This window comes from Corvus hawaiiensis, chromosome Z (genome assembly GCF_020740725.1).
Source record: "Corvus hawaiiensis isolate bCorHaw1 chromosome Z, bCorHaw1.pri.cur, whole genome shotgun sequence".
In the NCBI taxonomy this organism is placed as follows: Eukaryota; Metazoa; Chordata; class Aves; order Passeriformes; family Corvidae; genus Corvus; species Corvus hawaiiensis.
This window is the reverse complement of record NC_063255.1, coordinates 65,885,183-65,909,954: the sequence shown is the minus strand read 5'-3', so window position 1 is coordinate 65,909,954 and position 24,772 is coordinate 65,885,183. Positions and strand designations below refer to the sequence as shown.

The following is a 24,772-nucleotide window of genomic DNA, read 5'->3' as shown; positions in this document are numbered from 1 at the left end:
ACTCTTTCTGCTTTTTATGAATTACAACTGCAAATTCAGAAAAAGCAAAAGGAGGCTGCTGGTTTGGAAGATGTGAGTGCTTGCAATGCCTATCTGAATGTTTGACTGAAAGCTCAGAGATAGCATCACATAATTCCCTGTGCCTCTTTGGATCTGCTTTTTCCTGTGCACTCAGTGCTCTATTCCTGTGTAAGAAAATACCATGTGCCATTGTAATTAAAAGGTATGTGACAACATATATGTGGAAAACATATATGCAGAATCAAAGTCCAGTGAAAACTAATCCTGGAAGTTACTAGCCTTTTAAATTTGATTTAGCCACTGTAATAAGACTCTTGTCAGGTTGCATGGCATAACTATAATTGACAATTTTAGAAGTACGCTATTTACTACATTTGAAGATAGAGATATGTAAACTAACTGAATCTGTAGAAACTGTGACTTTTCTTGTTAGTGAAAAGCCCACACATTTCTTTTATTATCCTACTTAAAAGCATAAGTAGCAATAAAAAAAAAAGATCCTTTATCCCAGAACCACCCTTCCACATACTTCACAACACAGTGGTCTTTCAATTGTCATTCCTTTGCCTTATATACTCAGAGCCTGAACTCATGCCTGGATAAGCATGTTTTGCCACATCTTGTTTGTGAGGTATCCACTCTATGATACTAGCTGTTTAATGGTGTCCTATGAGACGATTGAGTTCAGGGATTTCTGTCTGAATCCTAATTATTTGTTAAACACTGTGTACAAATGTAACTTTGTTTTCATAGCACAAGAATTCCTTACTAGATCACAGCATTCAGGGGAAAAAAAAGGAGCTTGCTTGTAATTTACTCACAGTTAATTAAGAGTTTATGTATTTTGGTTCCTTCAGTTGTATGTGCCCAGAAATACATTTATTGTGTCCTTCCTGTATCTTTCTTTTGAAACACCTTATTCTTTTGCTTTATGCAGTTATACTTTACTGTCACTCTTCACCGAGTAAAAAACCATCTGGATGGCCAGGCCCAGTGAGTGGTGGTGAATGAAGTTAAATCCTGTTGACGTTTGGTCACAAGTGGGATTCTCCAGGGCTCAGTACTGGGGCCATGTCATAGGTTAGCAAGCATAGTCCCAGAAGGGATGTCCTTGCTAAGGGGTGCTTACAGCTCCTCTATGACCTGATAGAACCTATCAGCTGGCCAGTTTGAATATGGACAATTCTCTAAGCCACTTAAAGTTGTGACCACCTCTGTGATCCACACTTAAGAACAGACAAACTCCCCCCCAAGCTCTCTCTCGTTTCTGGCACTGGCACAGGTGGCTGCGGGGCCCAAGCGGGGGCCAGTGGGCCCGGCCAGGCCCTGCTCAGGCCAGGCTGGGCCGGGCCCCGGCTCCAGGACGACCCCCCCAGCAGGGCTGTGGGCAGCCAGAGTGGATCAGAACCTCCCCCCCTCCACTGCGGCCAAGATTTCAGCAAAGCGGCACCGCTGTCCGGCAGAGGCCAGGTGACCAACAGCGATAAGACACACAGCTGCAAGGCCAAGGTGAGATTAACCCTTTATTGCTGTGAAGAGCTGAAAACCTGAGGGAAGAGAGAGAGGAGATGCTTAAAGCTGAAATTCTGTTGTGAAGCTATGATATATCAGAGTACCCACTGTAATTTCATGAAGATATGGGGGGTGGAGTGTTCAACTCGCAAGCAAAAGCACCTGCGCTGAGATAGGCAGATGCTGACGCAGCTGTAATTTCATGAGAAGTTTGGACAGGGAGAGATGAACCAGATGAGGACTCTTGCTCCAAATGGGAAAGGAGAAAACCTCAGTCCCTAGAGATGCTCCCAGAGATAGTCCTAACGATGAAGATGAGGAAGACCCCTTGCTCCCAGGGAAGGAGAAGGGCCTCTGTTTTTGTTTCTGAAAGGCTCAACCTTAAAATTGTACCCCAAAAAACTTCAAGAGTGGACCCTCAAAAGAAGTTGTGGGAAAAGCTGCAAGTCGGGGGAAGGGACTCACATGCGGGCAGAGAACCAACCCGGGCGGCTGTCTTGTTGTGATAATGTTTTCATAGCACGAGCAAGAAGAGACTTCTCTTTCTAAATGGACTGAACAAGGTTATTATGGAAGTGGTAAACAGACTGAACATCTTAAGGGTTGTCTTTTTACATTGTCAGTGGGAGAAGGGAGGAAGGTGGGGGGAGGAGGAGAGTTCTGAAGGTGGTATAATTTTTTTTTCCCCTCTTTTAGGTCTGTTAATTAACTTCTTTATATTCTTTCCAGTTTGGTGCCTGCTTTGCATTTCTCCTAATTCTTATCTCACAGAAGGTAAACAGTAATGAGTATTTTGGACCAAACCACTACAGGCCAGTTCTGTTTAATTTCTTTATTGACAGCCTGGACAAAGAGGTTGAGTGCTGCATCAGGCAATTTGCAGGCAAGTTGAGTGGGAGTGCTGATCTCCTGGAGGGTAGGAAGGCTCTGCAGAGGGATCTGGACAGGCTGGATCATGGTCCAGGGCCAGTGGTGTGAGGCTCTACAAGGCCCAGTGCCAGGTCCTGCCCGTGGGTCACAACAACCCCAGGCAGCAGCACAGGCTGGGGCAGAGTGGCTGCAAAGCTGCCCACAGGAAAAGGACCTGGGGGTGCTGGTGCCAGCAGCTGAACATGAGCCAGGGTGTGCCCAGGTGGCCAAGAAGGCCAATGGCAATCTGCCTTTTCAATAAACAGTTCCTTTTCTCCACAGCAAGCGTTTGATGTAGTCATAAAATTATATGTATTACAGTTCATTTGTATTAAGAGGATGCATGAGGAAAACTCTCGAAAGCTTCTTTAGTGATTGTTCCCTCCCCTTTCCTTTCCCACCATCTCCATAAAATAATGTTGTCCACTGCTGTAAAATCTGTTAGTGTTGTTCTGTATTCTATGTCCAAGAGAAAACATAATACACGTTAATCAAAGACAACTCTGTTAATTATAACCTACCTTTCATTATAACTCTTTCACCCTTGTTTGGAGTGTTGTTGACTTCTCTAAGTAATGAATAGAAAGTCTTTGATTTTTTTTTTCAAACAGATAAAACCATTCAGTAAAAATGTACTCAGGAGGTTGTAATACCTGTTCTTCTTGTCAATTTGCATCTTAACAAAGAGACACATAGATATAAAAACATACATGTGGAGTCTTTTTACTAAATTGTGAGAGGGAATTGGTGAGCAATCTGAAAAAAACAACAACAAAATCCTTTTTGCTGTTGTTCCAAGGTTGTTCTTACTTATGATGATTGCACGTACATAAAAATTAGCCCTTTTTTTAGGGACATCATCTAGAATTCCATGGAAGTTTGAAGTGCAATGGCTGCTTACCTGTTTATAACCTACCTTCCTTACTCTGTGCACATGGATCATGGTCTCTGGGCACACTTTCAGGATCACTCTTCCCTAACAGAGTTTCAAGGAAAAATGTGGTTCAGGGCAGTATAGGATAACTTGGACTTACTTGGAAAATAGCCAGCTTGGACTGAACCTGGTATTTACTCACTGTGTGGAGGAATGTGGGAAGGAAAACCTGAATGAGACAAAGAGGGTGTTTTTTTCTCTTAGGTGTGGACTGTGTATTTCTACAAAGAGACCTATTCCTGAAATCTGGGAATATTCCCATACATGGAAAATATGGAAGTTTCTTATGGATGGTACACAGATTGTGCAATGAGCTCAGTTGAAATACGTAGAGATTACAGATACAGTAATGACTTCACAGTTAATGTCAGCCTGATTGCCGAGGTCTTGTAAGAAGGCTGACAATTCATATATCTGACAAGATTAGCATGACTGACTTATTAGTCACAACACAATTCCCTCTCAGTTGTCCTCCTTTTTCAAGTCTGGAGCACGTACAAAGGACATCAGACCTTCTACCAAAATCAGATGCCGTTTCCAAGTACTTTGGAACTGAACCCAGAGATAGTTCACCGTCAGATTCTCTCTTTCCAAAACAACACAGATCAAAAATTAATAAAAAGGGCAAGAAAGCACCATTCTGTGAAAATAAACTCCTACATAATTCAGTTTCTCTGTAATGTTCCTACCTTGCCAAATGCCACTATCACCTTAAGTAAATTTAGACACGGCTTATAACATAGATGAATATCAGAGATCTTTCTCATGTCTCCCTGAATAAAGAATTTTACACTGTATCACTGAAGGTTTTCTAGACCTTTGAAAAGTTAAGTGTCTCACTCAGGCACAAAAAGAGATCAGAATAATAGTAGACCATGATCCAGCTTGCTGAAGTCAGAGACTTCATAGGGTCGTTGACAAAATTAAGAGTAGGACTACCTTGTCTCTAAGACATTTGGATGAAAATATCTTTTTAAAGATGAGTGCCTCAGCAATTATTTTGTAGAACAGCATTAGTATTATAATTGCTTATGTAAGCTCTGTTGCAGTGCAGCGAGATGAAACAAGTGCTTGATGATAAAAGGACACTTCCACTGGGCACAAAGAGAGAGTATGACAAATACATCACACTTAGCCTGCAGATCCCAGTGCACAAAGCAAACCATGCTGAAAAACTACCACAGATGCAATGAAAAACAACAAATGAAAGCACAGTGGATAGGCATGGGTGGATGAAATGAGGAAAGTAGAGCATTAAAGATGATCCTTACTGCTTTCAGAAACAAGTCAAGACATAATTATCAGGCTAACATTTTCAAAGTGTGAAGTGATGTGGAGCATCCATCTGGATATACTGAATCTGAGTTTTCAAAGTGCTGAAGATGAGCAATTCAAAGGCAAACATAGCATGACAAAAACCAAATCAATCTACTTACTGCTGAGAGCACAAGGAATTTTTAACTATTTCCAGCTGAGCGCCTATTTTCCAACTACTTACAATTCCAAGAAAATGATTTATTAGAGTCCCGTTCAGCAATAAGGAGTCTATTAAATGATATGGAGTAACGTAAGCAATCAGAAGTCACGTTATTTTAACATGACAGCTCCTAAAAAAATGATACAAATCTCCTGTTTGCACAAAAGCATTGAAGTTACTTTACTAGTTATTGTGATTATGTTAATTCAGCAAAATAAATTTTACAAGCAAAGTGATTTTAAGGAAATAACAAGAAATAAATTAACATAGAAAAACCTAACTATTTAAGGGTTATTCTTGCTGTTATTATAGTGGGGTTTTGTCCAGATTTAAATTTGAACAAAAAAAAGTGGCCTAATATGCACATACATTGATATGACATGATATGATATGATATGATATGATATGATATATTTTGTAGAATTCAGGAAAACTTCAAACAACAAACTTTCAGCATCAAACTCATAGCTAAAGTGACAAATAATGGTAATTGGGAAAACACTTCAAACTGTGAATTGCAAACCACGTTGCCAAAAAATGGCTTCTACAGGATAATTAATATGTTGGTTTAGTTTTCTGTTGTTCTTTTTCAAACTGATAAAAAATAGGAAAAAAAGAAAGGAGAAGGGGAAGAGGAAGGGAATTGTGACTGTTTACTCCATTCAGTAAATATTTCATTAGAAAAAGAGGTCTTTCAAACTGCCCAATTAGGGCAATTTCACTATACAAATCTTCAGAATTTAACTGATTTCTTTTGTTGAGCATATTGTGTCTCATCACTAGTGGTGTTCCCTAGGAAACAGTGTTGGGCCTGGTCCTTTTTAATATCTTTATTGATGATCTGGATGAGAGGCTTGAGTATACCATTAGCAAATTCACCGATGGCACCAAGTTGGGTGGGAGTGTTGATCTCCTGGAGGGTAGGAAGGCTCTGCAGAGGGATCTGGACAGGCTGGATCATGGTCCAGGGCCAGTGGTGTGAGGTTCAACAAGGCCCAGTGCCAGGTCCTGCCCTTGGTTCACAACAACCCCAGGCAGCAGCACAGGCTGGGGCAGAGTGGCTGCAAAGCTGCCCACAGGAAAAGGACCTGGGGGTGCTGGTGCCAGCAGCTGAACATGAGCCAGGGTGTGCCCAGGTGGCCAAGAAGGCCAATGGCATCCTGGCCTGTACCAGCAACAGTGTGGCCAGCAGGACCAGGGCAGGGATTGTCCCCCTGTACTCAGCACTGGTGAGGCCACACCTGGAATCCTGTGTTCAGTTCTGGGCCCCTCAATTCAGGAAGGACATTGAGGTGCTGGAGCAAGACCAGAGACGGGCAGTGAAGATGGTGAGGAGTCTGGAATGCTTGTCCTGTAAGGAGTGCCTGAGGGAGCTGAGGTGGTTTAGCCTGGAGAGAAGGAGGATCAGGGGTGACCTTATTACTCTCTACAACTCCCTGAAAGGAGACTGTACCCAGGTGTGAGGCAGCCTTTTCTCCCAGGCAACTATGAACAGTATAAGAGGACATAAGCTTCTCTAAGGGATGCTTAGGTTGGACATTAGGAGGTATTTCTTCACAGAAGGGGTGATTGGGCACTGGAATGAGCTGCCTGGGGATGTGGGAGAGTCACTGTCCCTGGAGGTGTTTAAGGAAAGACTGGATGTGGCACTCAGTGCCATAGTCTGATTGACAAGGTGGTGTTTGGTCATAGGTAGGACTCAATGACCTCAAAGGTCTTCTCCAATGTAGTTGATTCTGTGATTCTGTATTTCCTAGCACATACACTCAGAAATTCCATGTTCTGAGATTTTGTGCCTTGATCTGTCCAGGTTGAATTCTTTGCTGTTTTCTGCAACTCATGAAGACATATAATGCCATTAGATCTGAACACTAAGTGACCAACTCACCACTGAAAATAATTTTACCAGGCAAATATCTCCCTGTATGTATCTCCTTACCTTCCTGTAAAGGCAATGTAAGAAGCCAGTAGAAAGGATTATCAGCCCCAAATTATCCACATACTCTTTCACTTCAAAGGAAGAAACTTTTATATGATTATTTTCAACATACAAACTCTACAAAAAAAAAAATCTTACATTATTCACTGGCTTGGGATGGTGTCACAGTAACTTTAACTACGGTTGACTTTTACATTCACGAAATTCGAGACTAGGAAAATCAGTGCTACAACAGACTATCCCTGACATTAAATTTTCCTTTTCAACATAGAATGTACTTTTATTTTCAAGAAAACATGTCGTCGCAATCTGAAAGTAACAGCATTTAAATGTAATCAGGATTTCTTTTGACTGCAGTTGACACAAATGGAATAACCTACAGAAACATTAGACAAAAAGAAGTACCCCAATATCAGCTGACACTGGGAAGATTATACAACGTGATTTCCTGTGATGTGACTCCTGCTTTGACGAAGAACGTTTGACTCCTTCCTGCTGGTTGATTGCATGAGAACCGCCACATTCGTATCTTTATATGGTCTCCAGACAGAGAGAACCTGGAGAGCTGGAGACATCTCTGGAAATTCTAAAGTGAACCTACAACTGAATGTATTTGCTTGAAATACAGTATTCTGCTACATATTTGACCCCAGCTCCTCTCTGTTTTTTAGCAAGTGAAAAGAGTACACAAGTAAGGGGATGTATACACACACATGCTCTGATCCATCTGAATTTATGTGCAGATTGCTTCTTGAATACTTTCTGCTACTGCCATGGGAAAGAGTTGCCTTCTGCTGGTGTCTGATACTGACCAGCAGTGCAGGGTCATTTTCATATAGTCCTTTTGCTAGCACGAGACAAAATAAACCGCTCACTTAGTTAGAATACTTTATATTTCATAAGTCAAAAACCTTACTATGCAAATTTACTGTACTGCAGTTAAGTCCTGATGCGTGGAGGGATTTTATGTCCTTTTGAATGACAAAGAGTTTCCACTGCTGTTTCTCAGAAGATTTTGTCTCTCCAAAGGTTATTTTCAGAAGGATTTATTTGTTTGTTCTAATAGGACATTTCTATCAGAACAGTGAAATTATGCTTAAACTGCCCCGCAGAAACTTAATTATAAAATTTGCTAAAAGAACAAGTTGAAGTCCTGCTTGCTGCTGGTGACTACAAATTTCTAAGGCTGGAAAAGTCAGGTGCTCCAAGCCCAGCAGCATTTCCACAACAACACTGTGTTTAAAAAACCTCCTTTAAACCTAAAAAAAACTATAAGGCAATTTCTTTTGTTTTTAATTCTGTTTCCTACTATGCAGTTTACTGATCTCTACCTAAAGGATTTCTAAGAAGCTAATTACCAGGAAGACTAAAGCCCTAAAGTAAAGCCTTGAGTCTTCTCCTTTGCCTACGGCAATTAATAAACTAGAAATCCTTACTGCATCTACAGCACAGTTCCCTCACCAGTGCTAGATTCACTCCTGGTGAGAAGTAAGCATGATCACCCTAAGGCCTAAGAACTGTGTCGTGGGTACAGGGACTAGGGGATGGAGCTTTCAGTGTGGTCTATTCCATACCACCCACGTCACTGCTGGAGGGGCATGGCCTCAAAAGGAAAAATACTACGGGCAGAAACAGAAGTGGCACCATCTTTAGCCAGGGCGCACAGAAGGGTGTGTGCCGGACCAGAGTCAGGACTGCACTGCCACTGGGCACCAGGATAGAGCTATCACAGCTGTTGTAGCCATCGGAGCCACCGCCTTGGAGCTGCTGGCTGCCACTCTGCTGCTGACACTGTGGAGAGAGAGCCCCTGCATCCACACCACTGCCGCCACTGTGGCAGGAGAGATAGAGAGAGAGAGAGATAGAGAGAGAGATGAGAGAGAGAGATGAGAGAGAGAGATGAGAGAGAGAGATGAGAGAGAGAGATGAGAGAGAGAGAGAGAGAGAGAGCGCCTGCACCGGTGCTGCTACCACCACCAGAGCGAGCATCTCGGCACCACAACTCCTTATTTGGAAAAACTAGCTTCCCAGGTTTTGTTTTGTTCCTGTTTCCCACTGTTTCTGGGCTGAGGAGGGGGAGATTGAGCCACGAGAACCTCCCTGGCATGCTGCCTCTGTTTTGCTGGGTGCCATGTGGTGATGGTAACCATTTCGCCTGTGTTTAGAGATCGCGCTGATTGCTGCCCAGGGGGAAGTTCGGTGGTGAATACCCTTTTGTGGGTAAAACTCTCTCCTCCTCTCTCTCCCTCTTGTACACTCTTTGTTATTAATATCGTTGTGATTATTGCAATTTTTTCAGTTAACTGTGATTCCAATTATAATTTCTCCTAGGTTCCCCCATTATCAGAAGGGGCAGGGGGAAAGGGAGACAGCTGCAACAGGTTTAATTTTTCAGCTGGGTTTTAAACCAGCACAAACCGAAGCACTGAAAGGCATAAATAGGACTAAATTAATTAAAAGGTAGAAAAGAAGGCACTAAAAATGATGGTAAGCACTATGTGTCCTATGAACTGTCGGCAACATCCTTCGCAAGATATACTGAAACAATGACCATATAACTGTACAAACTTCTTGCATAATTTGCACTAAAATATAGTTTCTTGTATACTAACAGCTGTGTATGAGATTTACTTACCACACTGACTGAGCATTCACCTGGCTCCTCTGCACTGCACTGCTTTCATTTCCCCTCCTAGGTCCGAGCAGGCTTTTTCTGCAGTTAATGCACTGAGACAGATGCTTGGCTGTCTGAGGCTTTCCTGCAACCATGAAAATTTGGTCTGTGACTTCCAGTGCAGCTTGAACCAAAGCCCAAAGGCCAAACTTCAAGTCTCAAAATAATATTGCCATGGGCATTTTTCAAACACCAGCTTTTTTCTTGCAGCTAAAATTTTTGGCATACATTTCATTGCTGTTCAGGGAGGGCTGTAATTTGTAAGCCAGCCCTTCATCTATATTTGTTGAGATATGGCAACCCACTGATGTTCACCCTGTTCTTCCTGGGTTAATATATCCTTTGACTGCTTTCCTTCCCCAGCTCTTGCAGAAATTCTGTCTCTCTCAGAAGTAGTTTCAAAGGAGAAAGAATACACAGAATGAAAGCTCCAAGAGTCAGGTTTATCTTGAAGTAAACCTGATGAGATACAGCTGCAGACCCTGAGGAAATTGATGGGAAAAGTGACTAAGCTATCCATCATATTTGAGGAGTTGTGGCAATCCACTGACTGGTAAATCAGAAATATAATCTCCATTTTTAGAAAGGAAAATAAGGAAGACCCAGGGAACTAAAGCCAGTCAGTCTCACCTCAGTGCCTGGCAAGGTCATGTAGCAGATCCTCCTGGAATGGAGGTACAGGGAGGTGATTGGTGACAGCCAACATGGCTTTACTAAGGACAAATTTTGCCTGACAAATTTGGAGGCCTTCTATGACTGGGTTATAGCAGTGGTGGATGAGGGAGGAACGACTGACATCATCTACCTGGACTTGTGCAAAGCATTTGACACTGTCCCACATGGCATCCTTGTCTCTAAACTGGAGAGACACAAATTTGGTGGGTGGAACACTATGTGGATTTGGCTGGATGGTAGCACTCAGAGAGTTGTGGGAACAGCTTGATGTCTAGGTGGAGACCAGTGATGAACGGCATTCCTCAGGGGACCAGCGCTATTTAATATCCATGTCAGTGACACATACAGGGGGAGCACCCGCAGCAAGTTTACTGGTGACACCAGTCTGTGTACAGCCAATGCACTGGAGGGCAGGGATGCCATCCAGAGGGACCTGGACAGGCTGGAGAGGTGGGCCTGTGCAAACCTCTGGAAGTTCAACAAGGTCAGATACAAGGGCCCACCTCTCTGTTGGGTCAGTCCCAAACATGGATAGGGGCTGAGTAATGAGTGAATGGAGAGCTGCCCTGCGGACAAGGGTTGTTGTTTGGTAAGAAGCTTGACATGACCTAGCAGAGTGAGCTTGCAGCCCAGAAGGCCAGCCATATCCTGGGCTGCATCACAAGAATTGTGATCAGCAGGTTGAGGGAGGTGATTCTGCCCCTCTATTCCACTCTTGTGAGACTCAGCCTGTAGTACTGGATCCAGCTTGGACATGGACCTGTTGGAGTGAGTCACCACAATGGTGACCAGAGGGCTGGAACACCTCTCTTATGAAGACAGGCTGAGACAGTTGGAGTTGTCCAGCCTGGAAAAGAGAAGGCTCAAGGAAGACCTTCTAGCAGCCTTACAGTACCTAAAAGGGATCTACAAAAAAGGACTTTTTGCAAGGGCATGTGGGAAAGGGCAAGGGTGAATGGTTGAAGAGACTAGATTTAGAATCATAGAATTTATTTAGAATCATAGAATGATTGGGCTTGGCAGAGAGCTTAAAGATAATCTAATTCCAATTTCCCTGCCGTGGACAGGGAAACCTTCCAGTGGACCACGTTGCTCAGATCTCCATTCAGCTTGGCCTTGAACACCTCAAGGGATGAGGCATCAACAGTTTCTCTAGACAACCTGTGCCAGTGTCTCCCCACCCACCCTCATAGTAAATAACCCTAATGTCTAATACTCTCCTCTCTTGAAGTTTGAAGCCATTCCCCCTTGTCCGGTCACTACATGCTCTTGTAAAACATCTGTCTCCATCTTTCTTGTAGGCTCCTTTCAAGTACTGGAAAGAAGGCTAAATATTAGGTATCATGAGATTTTAAAATATTTTAAAAGATGAGCTCTTTCCTGGAAGCACTTACAGTGCGTTACCATTGTATTTTTCAACTTTTTCGTCACATTCTTTTGGAGTAGAATCCTAGTTCACAATTTGATGTTATTCTAGTGTGTGTAGGCGACTAAAAAAGCTGAGGCTTAGACACAGACCATGCTAAAGCTCCAAATCCTGTGATAAAATTTCTGAGAACAAAATGGGAATACAATGATTGTTTAGTTCTGCTTAGAAAGGATGCCAAGGGGACTGAGCATTTTCAAGCTCTTGAAATAGCCCAGAAGGTCAGATAATATGCCTATAACTCATTTTTGAATTGCATAGCCAATAATTCTGAATGCTTTTCTCAACTTCACTCTTCAGATCTTTGGCTATCTAAGTTAACATATTTCCTCGAACTTGCTGAACATCTTCTAAATTAGTATTCACCCACTCATTCATTTCAATGTGCTACCAAGACATTCGGGTTCCAAAATAAATTTGTCATTTGCTATCATTATCTTCTATCAAGAAAACGTTCTGCTTCATTATGTCTTCATTAAAATAAATCTCCAAATGGCGTGTGGGTGAACAGTGCCCTTCAGTTTCATTTATGTCATTTGTGAAGAGTGGTAAAGAGCCACTGTCTGCAAGAATCAATAATTTTATAATTACATACTTATTAGTGTGGCTACTTGTATGATATATCACATAATGAGGCATCCTGAGGAGTTGCTGGAGCAGCAGTAGAATGTTATCCTATAATTTTTGCTTTGTTCACCACCACCTTGTATTAATACATATGCACTTTGTGCAGAATGGAGGTTAAACAATGTTACTCCAACATGGCAAGAAAATACTATCATCTTCATTTGGAGAACAAATTATTACTATTATGCTAATAAAATGGTACTAGTTTAACATAGTTTTACCTCTTAATTTTTCCAAGATGATAAGACATGATTGCCAGTACAGTGAGGATCCAGTTTTTTCACATAGTCGTAGAGGTCAGATGCTGGTGCTACTGTGAAGTAACTCCTGCTCTGAGGTGGAATTGCCATGTAGCTATTAGTGCATCAAAGAGCAATATTAAATTCTTTCCTTCCTGTGCAACACCCAATATCAAGTCACATCTGGAAACAATAATTCCTGATCCACAGCTCAAAAATCTTGGAAATATATATCAGGTCTAGTTCAAATACCTCTTAGTCATTTGCCTTAAGCAGTGTCCATTTCTGAGTCAGCAGGTGGAAAGCTATTACAGAAATCAGAAGTAAAAAAGTAAGCCTCCACTCTGGATTGTATATGTATTTATCTTCTCTATGAGCTTTTAAAGATTAGTTATTGAATACAATTTTGCTCATGAAGACATCATCCTTCAACACAAACCTCATCCCTGCTATGCTGATATTCTCTGACAGACATTTTTAAATGCTTTGCAGAAACTCAGACATTTTTAGTCTTTGTGCAAATTTAATTCATTTTTTATTACGATCAGAACTCCTTCTCATATGAGGCTAAAGAAGGGTGCTGTAAGAAATATATGTTGTTCATACTTATCCTTGACATTTTGTGTAATTAGGAAGGAAAACTGTTAGCAGTCATACTGGTCTAGCTTTTTTCATGGACTCCTAATTGGTTGAATACTCAAGAAAAGGGAGAACCATTTTTAAAATCATTACCACGCCATGCACCTGGATTTATACAGCTGCTGACTCATGATTGTACTAGTTTGAAAACAAACTAGTGGGAGGCACCAAGTCAGAATAACAATGTAATAGGGAAATCTAAAAAAAATAAAGGCAGAAAACACTGGGTTAAACTGACAGAGTCAGGATACAACCTGACTCCCTGTTAGTCAGGGTGGTGGTAACAGTCCGATAAGATGGTGGCTGCAGTCCTCCTGAAGTGGTGGATGTGGTTCTGTTGAAGCGGTGATCCTGTAGAAAGGGTCTGCTCTTCCTCAGAAGGTCCAGTGGTGGCTATGTAGCTCTTGTCCTCTGGGAATCCAGTGGAAAGGTTATCTCTGGTGTTCAGAAACTCAGATTATATCCAGGATGGAATGCTTGGTTCCTCCTGCTGGGTTCAGCATCTCACAATGGGATGATGAGTCATGAGGCCAAGTGTTGATGGGCCCATTAACAGAAAGATAGTCTGGAGGGAGGAGGCAAGGAAACACTGCCCCACCTTGTTTCAACAGCTCATGAGGATGGTAATAGAATACACTGCAACCCAGGACAGTGATCGTTTCACAGACATGCCATCGTACTTTCTAGGCAAATGAGAAATTCTGGAAAAATTTTTTTTAAAATGTATCTGCCTGTGATGATTTTCAGAGCTTGGCTTTCCTTCAGCCTTCTGTGAGTAGTACATAACGACCAGTTAAATCTCAATTTGTGAAACACATTTTCTGCCACCTTCCCACTCTGCTTGCCTACCTTCTTACAACATAAAATATCTGCAGCCAGAAAAATGTGCAATCCTAGTATGAAATATTTACACCACCTAAAACAAGAAAAAAATAATCAAATACTTTCTCATTGATAGAAATTCCTCCAAGTAGGATGAGGACACAACATCTTCCAAGGTTCATTAAAATAAGTGACAATATATGCATTATTTTTACTGGGGCCAGGAACACGATTTAGAAAAGAATCTAGAACATAGAGTTCTACATCCAAGGTTTTAAATGCATAAAAGGTAAACTATTATCAAGGATTTCTGATACGTTTTCATAATTATTTTTTTATGTTAATTTGACACAGATGAGTTCTGATATCAACAGTGAAAAATGGCTGATAAAGCAACATTTACTTGAGGTGGAAAAAAACTGGGTTTTGGTAGAAAAAATGTTATGCAGCATTAGAGGGCTATAAGCTAGGAAACAAAATCCCATCTGCATCTGTTGTCTTCCTCCCAGGTGTGGTCCCACTTACTCCAACAAAGATAAAAATCCCATTGATTTGGCACAGGATTTCATTTCATTAAGCAAAAAACAAACCAAAACAAAACCCCAACAGCCACCGACACCCTCCCAAAACAAACAAACAAAAAAACCAAAACCCAAACAAACAACCCCCCCAAATGTCCTCTCTTTGTTAATTTTAGACCAAATCCAGACCATTTTATCTACAATTAATGTATTTTAACCCATAATTCAACAATTCTAAAAAGGCTCAGTTGAAGGACACATGGAGAGGAATGACTGATTTGATAAGGTTTAGGATGTCTTTGGTAAGACTGTAGAAAAACCTGTGCAAACAGAAGATAAAGCATCTACTGGCAATATTCTGGGAATTCTAAGTAGTTAAGATGGATCCCTCTGTGCATTCGGAACCAGCTACTGGAATAGAGCTAGATATGACTTTAAAGTTATAAGAGTGGGTTGGATTAATTAAATATACCAATGAGGATTCTGGTAGTTTAAATCTACACTGGATTAAACAGCATCTCTGAAAGAAAAGACATTAATGCTATTAAACCAGTATCATGGCCCCAGATATAAAATCAGCACCCATCAGCTCTGCCCTTGAGGACAATCAGTGCTTTTGTCAAGTCTGGCTCAGTGGAGGAATTTTTTTGCATATCATATATTTTTTCTTAGCATATATGCTACTTTATATAGCACATATGGAAGTTAAACTTTGAGGTCAGATGTCTGGAGGCACATGTTCCAGGCTATAAGGAAAACTTCTGCGATTTTGGGTGCTTGGTAACAGTAAAGTATTTACAGAAATAAGACACAACTTTGTGCATTTTCTTCCACATGCTTTGTCACTTCACTGAACTTAGAAAGGCTACAATTTTTATTTGATTATTTTCTCATTAAGACAAGAGATATTAGACTGGAACAGATTAGTTTGTGTTTTCAAACTTTGTATGTACTCATGGCTTTATGTTATTAAAAAACTATTGCAAAGTTTCTGTCTGGTGGACTGGCCTCAAATAAAAAAAAAATTTAAAACCTCAATTATTCTACCTGTATTTTATGTAGATTATTAGCACACTTTTTTTGAAATCTTTTAAAAATACTGTTGTTTTATCAAAACATTTAAAAAGTACAATACTCAAAATTTCATTAATTCCCTGTGATGCAGTTTCTTTTCTATGTTCACCATAAACTATGAGAAAAAAGCACTTCATTAGTTTTCTATGGATCAAATCAACTGTCACCAAAGCTTATACAAATGATATTAATAAGCTGACCTAGGCAGAAAAAGATCTAAATAAGTAAAACTGAAGTTAATTTTTCCTCTTTTAACTAGAATCATTGAAGATCTTTTTAAGAAGTAGGAAAGGGCAAGCTTCCACTTGCTACACTGTGCACTGCACTGTACCGTACATGTTCCAGTAGGACTTCTCTGCCTCTCCCAGCACTGAAACACTCAAATGCCTCAAAATGTTGAAAATATTCCTAGCCTGGTCTTAAGTAATTCACTTAAAATGTGGTTAAGACAATTCTACAGATTGGAAATTGTTGTTGAGACATGGCTATGTAAGTATCAGGTCATCATGTGGTAAAAATTTGTCAATAGAATAGTTATTTTTGTATTTATGTACGATCCTAATTCTACAACAAAGTAATCCAAATTATTTTAGCCTTCAGGGAAAAAAACCAAATGTGATCAATGTATACCATTGTTTCCCAGGATAGTGTTCACATTTTCAAGACTGAGGCGTCCGTATGTTTAATGGACATTAAAAAAAAACTAAACACAAAAAATCAAAGTATTTTTTCATGCATACAATCTTAACCATGATCTTCTCTGAGAACTCTGTAACACTGATCAATATAGCTAAAGAATGTGTTTGTATCATCTTTACAGATAAATTGTATCAACATTTTTTCACAAATACATTCTATTCATTTATTTCATAATGAATCCAGGATGTCTCAAAATCAGACAAAGATAAAAATGTTTTAAATAGAATTTAGATTTATGTTTGCTCAGTAGCTGTGCTTAGTAGGTGTACACGCAGGTAGTCTTTCAAAGTATTATGTCTTTTAGTCCTTTTCTATAGCTGAATTAAGTTTTAGAATAATTTCAGCATTTCAAGAGTGATCCATGGGCTTGGGCTACATTTCTTTTCCATTTTATTAGGATACTCTTTTTATGATGTTGGGGTTTTTTATATACAGCTCCCTGTACAGAAACTGCCAGCTTGACTCTACATCCAGGATCAAAGCCAATGTCCATCATTTTACAATAGGAAAATGAAATTAAAAAGAGCTTGCTCATCAGGATGTTTAAAACATTCCTATTTCACTTGCCTAAATATTTTTTTTAGAACACTTCTTTAATTTTCTATAGGTGTTGTGTTATGAACTTCTTGTTTATTTGTTTGTTGGGTTGTTTTTTTTTCTTTTGAGGTCATGGCCATGGAATTACATTTGTTGAAGTTAGAAAAACAAAGACTAATTATTAAGGAAAAAAGCCTAGAACTTTGGCATGCTTTTCTTCCTAAGTATTTTTAGGGACAAAACACTAGCGGAAAAGAACAGTAACATTGTACTGTAACAGAAAGAAAAGGTATATAGAGGTCTTCAATATTATGATATATTTTCTTGGTGTTTCAGGACACAAAAATGAGATCTGTATCCAGCCTTCATAAGTTGTAAAGCATAATTGTATCATGTTTTTTCTAAGGTTGTGCAACTCCTTTAAGGTATTGCAACCTCCAGGAAGAAACATATCAGCTACAATCACATAGTTTTATACCTGCAGAATGGCATTTTTCTCTCCTAAGAGTGCTGCAGATAATTCTAGATCTACCAAGAAGGTACTATGAAATCCTTAAAGTGAAAAAAAAGGATACTTAATACTTTAGTACTAAGAGAAATACTTCATAGAGAAAGAAGTAAACTCTAACCTAATTTTAGCTAGTCTTCAGGAGCCAGTGAATTGGAATTATTTCCCCTAGTTCACCAAAACAGCTCAAAAAAGAAGCAGAGTAAGTTGTAACAAGGAGTACATGAGAAGGTGAATAGAGAGATAATTAAAGGAAGGCCTACATTCTGAAGATGTCTTGCAAATAACTTTGTTCCTACTGTCTAGAGAGGCACCACTTCACCACCTCCTAGGGCAGATCAGACATTTGACTTACTGAAAGCAACATCTGAGACTCCAAGTATGTGAGAGGAAATGAAAAAAAACCAAAACAACACACTGTGGCAATGGGATCCCGAGTCAGAGCTCTTCTGCACAAGGTATGCCTGACCTTGCCCACCCTGAAGCATGGTGTGCCTTTTTCTTTGTGTATCTCTTTAGTGCCAGTCACACTTTGTGACATTTCCATACCAAAGTCTAGGCATAGTCATGGTATTTCTTACCATTTATTTGCATTAATTATTTTTGTTTTGCTTTGCTGTGGCTTGTAACATGGTAGTATGCCAGCCTTCCTTTTAAGTGGTCTGAAACCTTTTATGACTTAATTAAACTAAGAGGTTACTTACTCATCTGCTTCCTTTCACCACTAGCTTTCCTCTTATTTTTTAAATTAAATTCTCCTGATGGTAACAGATGCAGACAAATTACTGCAGTTGCTCTACACATCTGAAAAATGGACACTTTTTAGGTGTCTCTGTATGAATTTATGCAGCTAGGCCCAGGTTTTAACACTCGATATTGATGACAGCTCTTGATTTTCATCCAGGTGGATTTCAGTGCTCTTCCCTGACTCAGCAAGGTACATATTTATCTCTTTCTCCAAGCTGTCACACAGCACAGCCTGATTCATGCGAAGGGCAAAAGTGACAAGGTTTCAGTTGCAGTTTTTGCTGATCTCCTCCCGGCCATAGTTACCCAGTTGTTATAGACAGAAGTCAGGCAAACCTCACTAGTGTACATTTTGAAAGGAAGGATATCAAGTGCAATTAAATAAGAGAAATTAAACTTTCATTCTGCTCTCTCCTTCATGTCATTCAGCTAGATAGTCATTCAATGGCAGATAGTCATTCAATGGCAGATAGTGGTTGGGCTTGGTTGTTTTTTGCATTTACCATTGAGCTACAGATTTCAAAATCAAAATCAACACGTTTATAGACATATTGAAAACCATAGCCCCACAGGGAATTGAGTCAAAATATTATATATAATATGAGCTTAATCAAGCTAATGGTGGGGAGGGAGAAGGAGACCATTTACAGGGAGCTGCACAGAGAAATAAACGCTTCTTCGCTGTTTCGGTATTTAAGCCTACCAGGATCAAAACCAGGGGGGAAATCTTACAAGATATGGAGCTGCTGCCCCTGATATTCTCAGCAGGAGCTGGGGTGTGCTGGGCGGCAGGTGGGCCGGCCGAGCGAGGGGCGGGCGGGGGGCCGGGCTCTCCGGTTGCCAGGTGAAGCGCGACGTCTCCGCCTCCCCGCGGTGAGCGCGCAGACCCGCGGAGCGCACGCAGGCGGCTCTGCTCGGCTCGGCTCGGCTCCGCAAGGCGCGCACCGCCCCAGCCTTCGCCATGGCGAAGGCGGTCAAGAAGGGATTGTTCTGCCCGAGCTTCGTGAGGAAGAACTGGCTGCTGCTGAGCACGGTGGTCGCCGTGGTGGCGGGTGAGCGCGGGGACAGGCAGGGAGCGCGGCGCCGCCGCCCCCCGCCCGGCCTTGCCGGCACGGTACGGCCTTGCCGGGCGCAAGGGTGGCGCGGCGCCGGACCGGCGCCCGCGGCGGGGCGAGGGGTGCTGCGGGGCCGGGCCGGGCGGCGCGGGGCGATGCTGGCGACCCACCCGAAAGGCGGGCCAGGGCGGCCGGCCGCTCTTCCCCGGCATCGCCGCGGCTGCGGAGAGCAGCCCCGCAGTGTCACGGTGCCGCGGCGGCAGGGCGAGAGCGGGGCAGGGCGAGGGGGACACGGCGCTCGCAGCCCCGGGCGGCCGGGTCGGCAGCGGGGGCTCCGGGGCCCTCCTGGCCGGGCCGGCCCCTGCGCGCGTCCCGCCGGCCCGTGTGGCAAAGGTCGGTGATGGGCGGGGTGAGACCGCCGAGTGGAGAAGGAGCGCGGGCGCCGGGAGCTGTGTGCTCTCCGTATTGCGGGTCCCCCGGCGGGCTGTGCCCCGGGCGGCCTCTGCAGCTCTTGGGGGGAACGCGGCGCCTGCCTACTGCGGGTCTGCCAGTGGCAGCCCCGCCGAGGGAGGCTGCAGGGCGGGGAAGCGGTGGAGCTGGCTTTGTGGAGCTTCTGACGGCCCAAACGAGTGGTGCGGCTGGAAGAGTTTGGCAGTGTCGCCCAGCTTTCGGAGGGGTTTTTATGGGTGAAAAGTCTGGCAGTGCCACCCGGCTTTCAGAGAGATTTTAAGGGCCATCACTGTAAAGATAGGAGGATTTCTCCCCTGTACGTCAACTAGTTTTTGAAGTGGAAACGAGCTGAACACCATCTTACTAAGGACAGCTGGGCAAAGAAAATGCATCAAGTTACTTAGATGAAGAGGCTTTTCCATAGGGCATAATTTTGGCACACCTTATTACATTTTCTCCTGGTTATTATTTGGAGAGCCTCATTCGCATTGTTTCTCCTGTGGAGAAGTGCTGCTATAAATGCTTCATTAACTTGCTGTCTGATGGGTCTCTTTCAGATGACTTTTCTGCTAACTTCAAGTTTGGCTGGACCATGCCTATTTCATTGCAAATTTGTTCAGAAGAGAGTTATTATCTTGGAATTCCACCCAGTTATTTATAAGCTGTGATCAGAACTGTGCTTACATAGACATGTGTGTTTTTATCAATGCATGCAGTATTTGAAAGATCTCTGGATTTTTCTCACCTCGTTCAAAACCAAAATATTTTTGTGAGTTTTGCATACCAAGTGCTAAGGGCCTTGCTTTGAAAATCTGACTATACAACTGGATGAGTGTGTATATCTGTCTGTGTTTTTGTGTGTACAATTGCTTTTTCGCATTGTCCTGTCAGGTACTCTTCTATAAGTTGACGTACTGACTTCAGATTTACAGAAGTGGTTAAGAAATATTCCGCTCTCATTATCTTCAATGACTGTAGTTAGAATTGAAGAGTGTGATGTGATTCTACAGGTGAAACATTCTGAAATTAAATTTCTCTGAGAGCCACAGAGTATGACAGTGCAGGAGCTGTGGGGACAATTGACCCCAATTCCCCTAATAGCCAATAGGAATTCCCAGTGAGAGAGGGACAGGCTCCCAACACCTCCTGTATCCTTCGCCTTCTCTGTTTGCTACACTGTAATTAACAGTCCTAAACTCAGGGGAGCTCTATAATATCGTCAAAGAGACTCTTCGTAGTAATTCCAAAAGCCTTGGACCAAATTACGTTTTGCAAGTAAGTATGTATCTGCAGCGTTTTCAGTATTTCTCAAAGGTGAAGTAAGGAACAGTGAAACCCTTGTAAAGATGGAGTTGAATGATATATTATTGTTTTACTACAGCTTGAGGAAGGTTTGTAATATACCTAGAGTCCTCAAACCCTTCATAATTAAATTTACATATTTGTTCTTTTTTAATATGCCCTGGGAAATTGGTCTGAGGTTTGTTAATCTAGTTTGTTTGGAAGAACAATTTAGCATTTATGAGCAGAACAGTAGCACATCATATTGAAAGAAGAAAATAGGCTTTTCAGAAATGTATGATGAGGGAGGAGTGGAAGTAATAAATGCAGCAAGCTGTGAAAATGTGCTGTGAAAGCTGTCCAGCTGTGCTGCAAAGTACCTGATATTCCTACACTATCATATGGAGTCGTGATTTTTGCTCATCATTATCAGAGTCATATTCAGAATCCAATTGAAATATGCTTATCTTTACTAGTACTCTTACTAAGCTGAAAAGTTTTCCCGATTATTCGTGTGTGTCTCTGACAAGAGACAGAAACAGACAGAAACCCCTCAGAATTCCAAACACTTCTTCTTTCAAGAGTAATTATTTTAGGCTATATTTTAAGCATTCAACCCTTTGCCCGTCCTTTCCATTTTCAAAAATACTGGAATTTCTTTTATAGCAGTGTGCGTGGGGTTATAATTTAAAATCTGTACACAAACCATCTTAAGTGTCCTGTCTTTTGGGTGAAAACACCTGAATGTATATTCAAAGAAAACAAAATTTGAGGCTCAAGTAGTTATTTTCCTTGCCTTAGAAGAGAGTTGATCTCAGACCCCCAAGGTGATGTGGAGAGATCTGTAACCAGGAGAGCAGCAGCCTCATGCAAATACCTGCAAAGGAAAGTGTGTCTTGCGTCTTTTTACTCTGCTAGCCTAACTGAGCCCAAAGCAACTGAGCTAACAAAGGCATTTTAAAAGTCAACTTGCTTCAAGTGCTTCTTCAGCCCTTTATATAGAAGGTTACATTGTTTCCAGATTGTACAATCAAGGCAAAATAAAACAGAAATATCCCTGAAAATTACTCACCCTGAAACAGATGTGCAAAGGGCAATTGCATATGGAGAGTTTAAGTCACACTTCACAGGTTTCTCATAGAGCATTTCTTTTTGGTCATCACTTTGTTTCCAAAAGGTCACTGCTGCAACGCAGACGGACCAGTCATGAAAGTAAAAGGCTGATTATGTGTAAATACTTGCTCATTAGTCTGCATGTTATAGCCTGATAGCTTGTAGTACTGTGCAGTTCTTCAGCAGAACAGCCTTTTTCTTACAGTGGAAATAAAAGTTTAGGTGATTTGTGTACATATGGTCCAAGGCACTGAGTTGCAGTAGCATGCTATACTAGAGCCAAGATTGTTTTACGTTCTCAGAAATTATACACAAATAAGTTGGAATTTTTGTATACTTGTAATTTTGAAATCTATTAGCACTTTTTTTTTTTTTTTTTTTTAGCAGCTTCAGGTCTGGGAGGCATTATTTTGAAAGATTCAGTTCACGTAAATTTGTAGGTTATGAGTACTTTTTTAAATCGCTGAATGAACTGTCTGTCACTTCCTAAACAGATTCAGAACTTCAGATACCTCTGAGCCTGTCTGTGATTTGAAGGCGGGCTTTTCTCAACAGCACATGTGTGGGACACTGAAATTGTTCAGGTATTCATGAGGAAATGTGACAAATTCAATATTTAGATTGATACAGAAGGAGGAAGCTAGTGGAGACTGTGAATGGCAGGTGTCCTTTCTTCAGCCCACCACAGATCACGTTCATCAGGGCTGTGCCGGTGCAGTCTCGGTGTGAGGCAGCGATAAACACTTTTGTGCTTGTGCTCTGTCATTACCTTCCTCCATCGTTCTCCTCTTCACATATGTGCGTGGTCCTCACGCTGTACACCTCAGACACCACGAGAAAGGGAGCTTGTTGCCGGCCCGGGAGCCGGGCTGGGCGGCGCAGGGGCGGCGGGAGCTGTCCGAGGTGGCACAGGGAGAGCCGGGACCAGGCGGCCAGAGAACGTGCAAAAACTCGAGCTGCAGCAAGCGGTGGCGTAAGGCCGGGATGGAGTGACTGAGAGAGGGCGGGGACCACGTATTGATGCTCGAGCACGCTAAATACCTGACTTTTCCACCTCTGAAGTGAATTTATTCAGTCTCTGCAGGATCAGACGCTTTGCTTGTGCAATTCCATTGTTGAAAGATTTGGGCTGGCAGCAGACCTCCTTTTCTCCCCGTATTTGAGAGTGAGATTAAAGTATGCATAGTTCCTGTTGTAACACCAGCAGTGCAGAAACTTTGAGTATTGTGGCTATAATTATTTGTCAGGATTTGATAAGCGCAACAGCCGCTGAAGCTTCTGTTTTGTGTTTTATGATATCCTCCTAGCAGTTTATATGCCAAAAATTTATTATCTTTAATGTTAATGGAAGTTATTCTTTTACATTATAATATTAAGTAGTAATATCTTACTATAGGACTATTTCTTTGTTTCTAGACAAGTCAGGTGCATTCACACCTGCTAAATGAAAGGCTATGCTCCCTCTGTAATCAGACACAAGGGGATTCGACAGCTGGTTTTAAGACACAAGGGGATTTGACAGCTGTTTTTAAAAGCAATACCTCTGCATTACTGGAAGTCCACCAGTGCATTCTTACAAGAATGAATGTCTCATAGGGTGAAGACAACAACAGAGCAATTAGTAACCTCTCAGTCTAATGATGGCCTTTCCCTATGCAGAAGGCCACCCTGAATCCAGGGATCTCACCATATTCCAAAAAGTTTCTTTTGCAAATGTAGCCTGCAGCCTCTAAACCTCATAGACCTATAAAGTCTCTCTCACAGTAAGTTCCTTCTGTCTCTGGCAAATGTAATTTAAAAATCAAAAGCCCATTCTTGATACGAAGTAAGGTTTCACCATTTTCCATTTCTCCCTCCTTGTACTCTTATCAAAAAGTGGCCTGTTAGCATAGTTCAGGTTGTCTTCAGTACCATTTCTTGTTCCTTACGCAATTCAGTAGTAAGGTTCCAAACAATGAAGCTGATTCATAGTCTCTTGAAATATAGTAGCAAAAACATAGGGAAAGAAGTTAAGGGGAATATAATGAAACAAAAGAATTACTACTTTTTTTCTGACAAGTATAGCTGTAAACCAAGCATTCGATTCCTTTCTTGAATTCTGAAGCATAGCATTTTATTAATTTGGAATTTATAACAAATGAAGGCCAGACACCTTGAATCAACTGTGGTAGCATGGAAATTTAACAGAAGACTCTTTTCTTCCTGGTGTGCCTCAGAAGAGCATAGATGATACTTGTGACGTTTTATGTCTCTCTAGACAGTGATGATTTTTACATCTGTGTTTCTCTGCAACACTTGCCTACAGTTTGATATAGGGTGGGATGTCATCAGAAATATATGAAATATAGCAATTCTGACAAAATGTCTGAATTTAATTTTAAAAATGGGAAGTAAAATGCAGAATGACTAATAATTTAATCTGAGAGGTTCACATACTACTGAGGATCAAAAATGCTCTGAGCTAGGAAGTCAGCCAGTGAAAGAATGCAAAGGTAATTGAAGTTATTGCATGATGCCTCTTTTGGCCTTGAACTGCTTTGAAGCAAAGAAAATTCATCTTTTACTTCTTCTTCTGGCATGTAAAGTTTTCCTCTTTTATTATTTGTTTTAACACAAACTCTGGGTTTCACTTTATGTGAGTGAAGTGAAACTATCACTAGAGCTGAATTTTTTAATCTTTGGAAAGGGTGAGCCTAATGTCAATTTACACTCTACAAAGTCCCCAAACTACCAAAGTCTACCAGTATTTTTTTACATTTGAACCAAGAACACGAATACTAATACCAGCAAAATATTTACTCTGTCCAATTTCCCAATATTATTTAGGGGAAAATAAAACAATGTAATTACATTTTTTTTCTTTTATATATACATGTTAGGAAATGTCTATATT

The 24,772-nt window shown here is 41.4% G+C and overlaps 1 protein-coding gene and 1 long non-coding RNA gene across 2 annotated transcripts in view; both read left to right on the top strand.

The window, feature by feature from the left end:
* Positions 1–1,489: 1,489 nt before the first annotated feature.
* LOC125320185 lies at positions 1,490–7,439 on the top strand. The gene is made up of 2 exons (XR_007201040.1): positions 1,490–1,530; positions 7,150–7,439. It is a non-coding gene; the product is annotated as an uncharacterized LOC125320185 (long non-coding RNA).
* Positions 7,440–18,891: 11,452 nt separating this feature from the next.
* The window catches only part of SLC1A1 (solute carrier family 1 member 1), a 54,048-nt gene continuing 48,167 nt past the window's right edge, over positions 18,892–24,772 (top strand). The window contains exon 1 of the mRNA XM_048292226.1: positions 18,892–19,032. Within this exon, the coding sequence (XP_048148183.1) occupies positions 18,942–19,032 (91 nt within the window). The 5' untranslated portion in view covers positions 18,892–18,941. The remainder of the gene's footprint in view (positions 19,033–24,772) is intronic.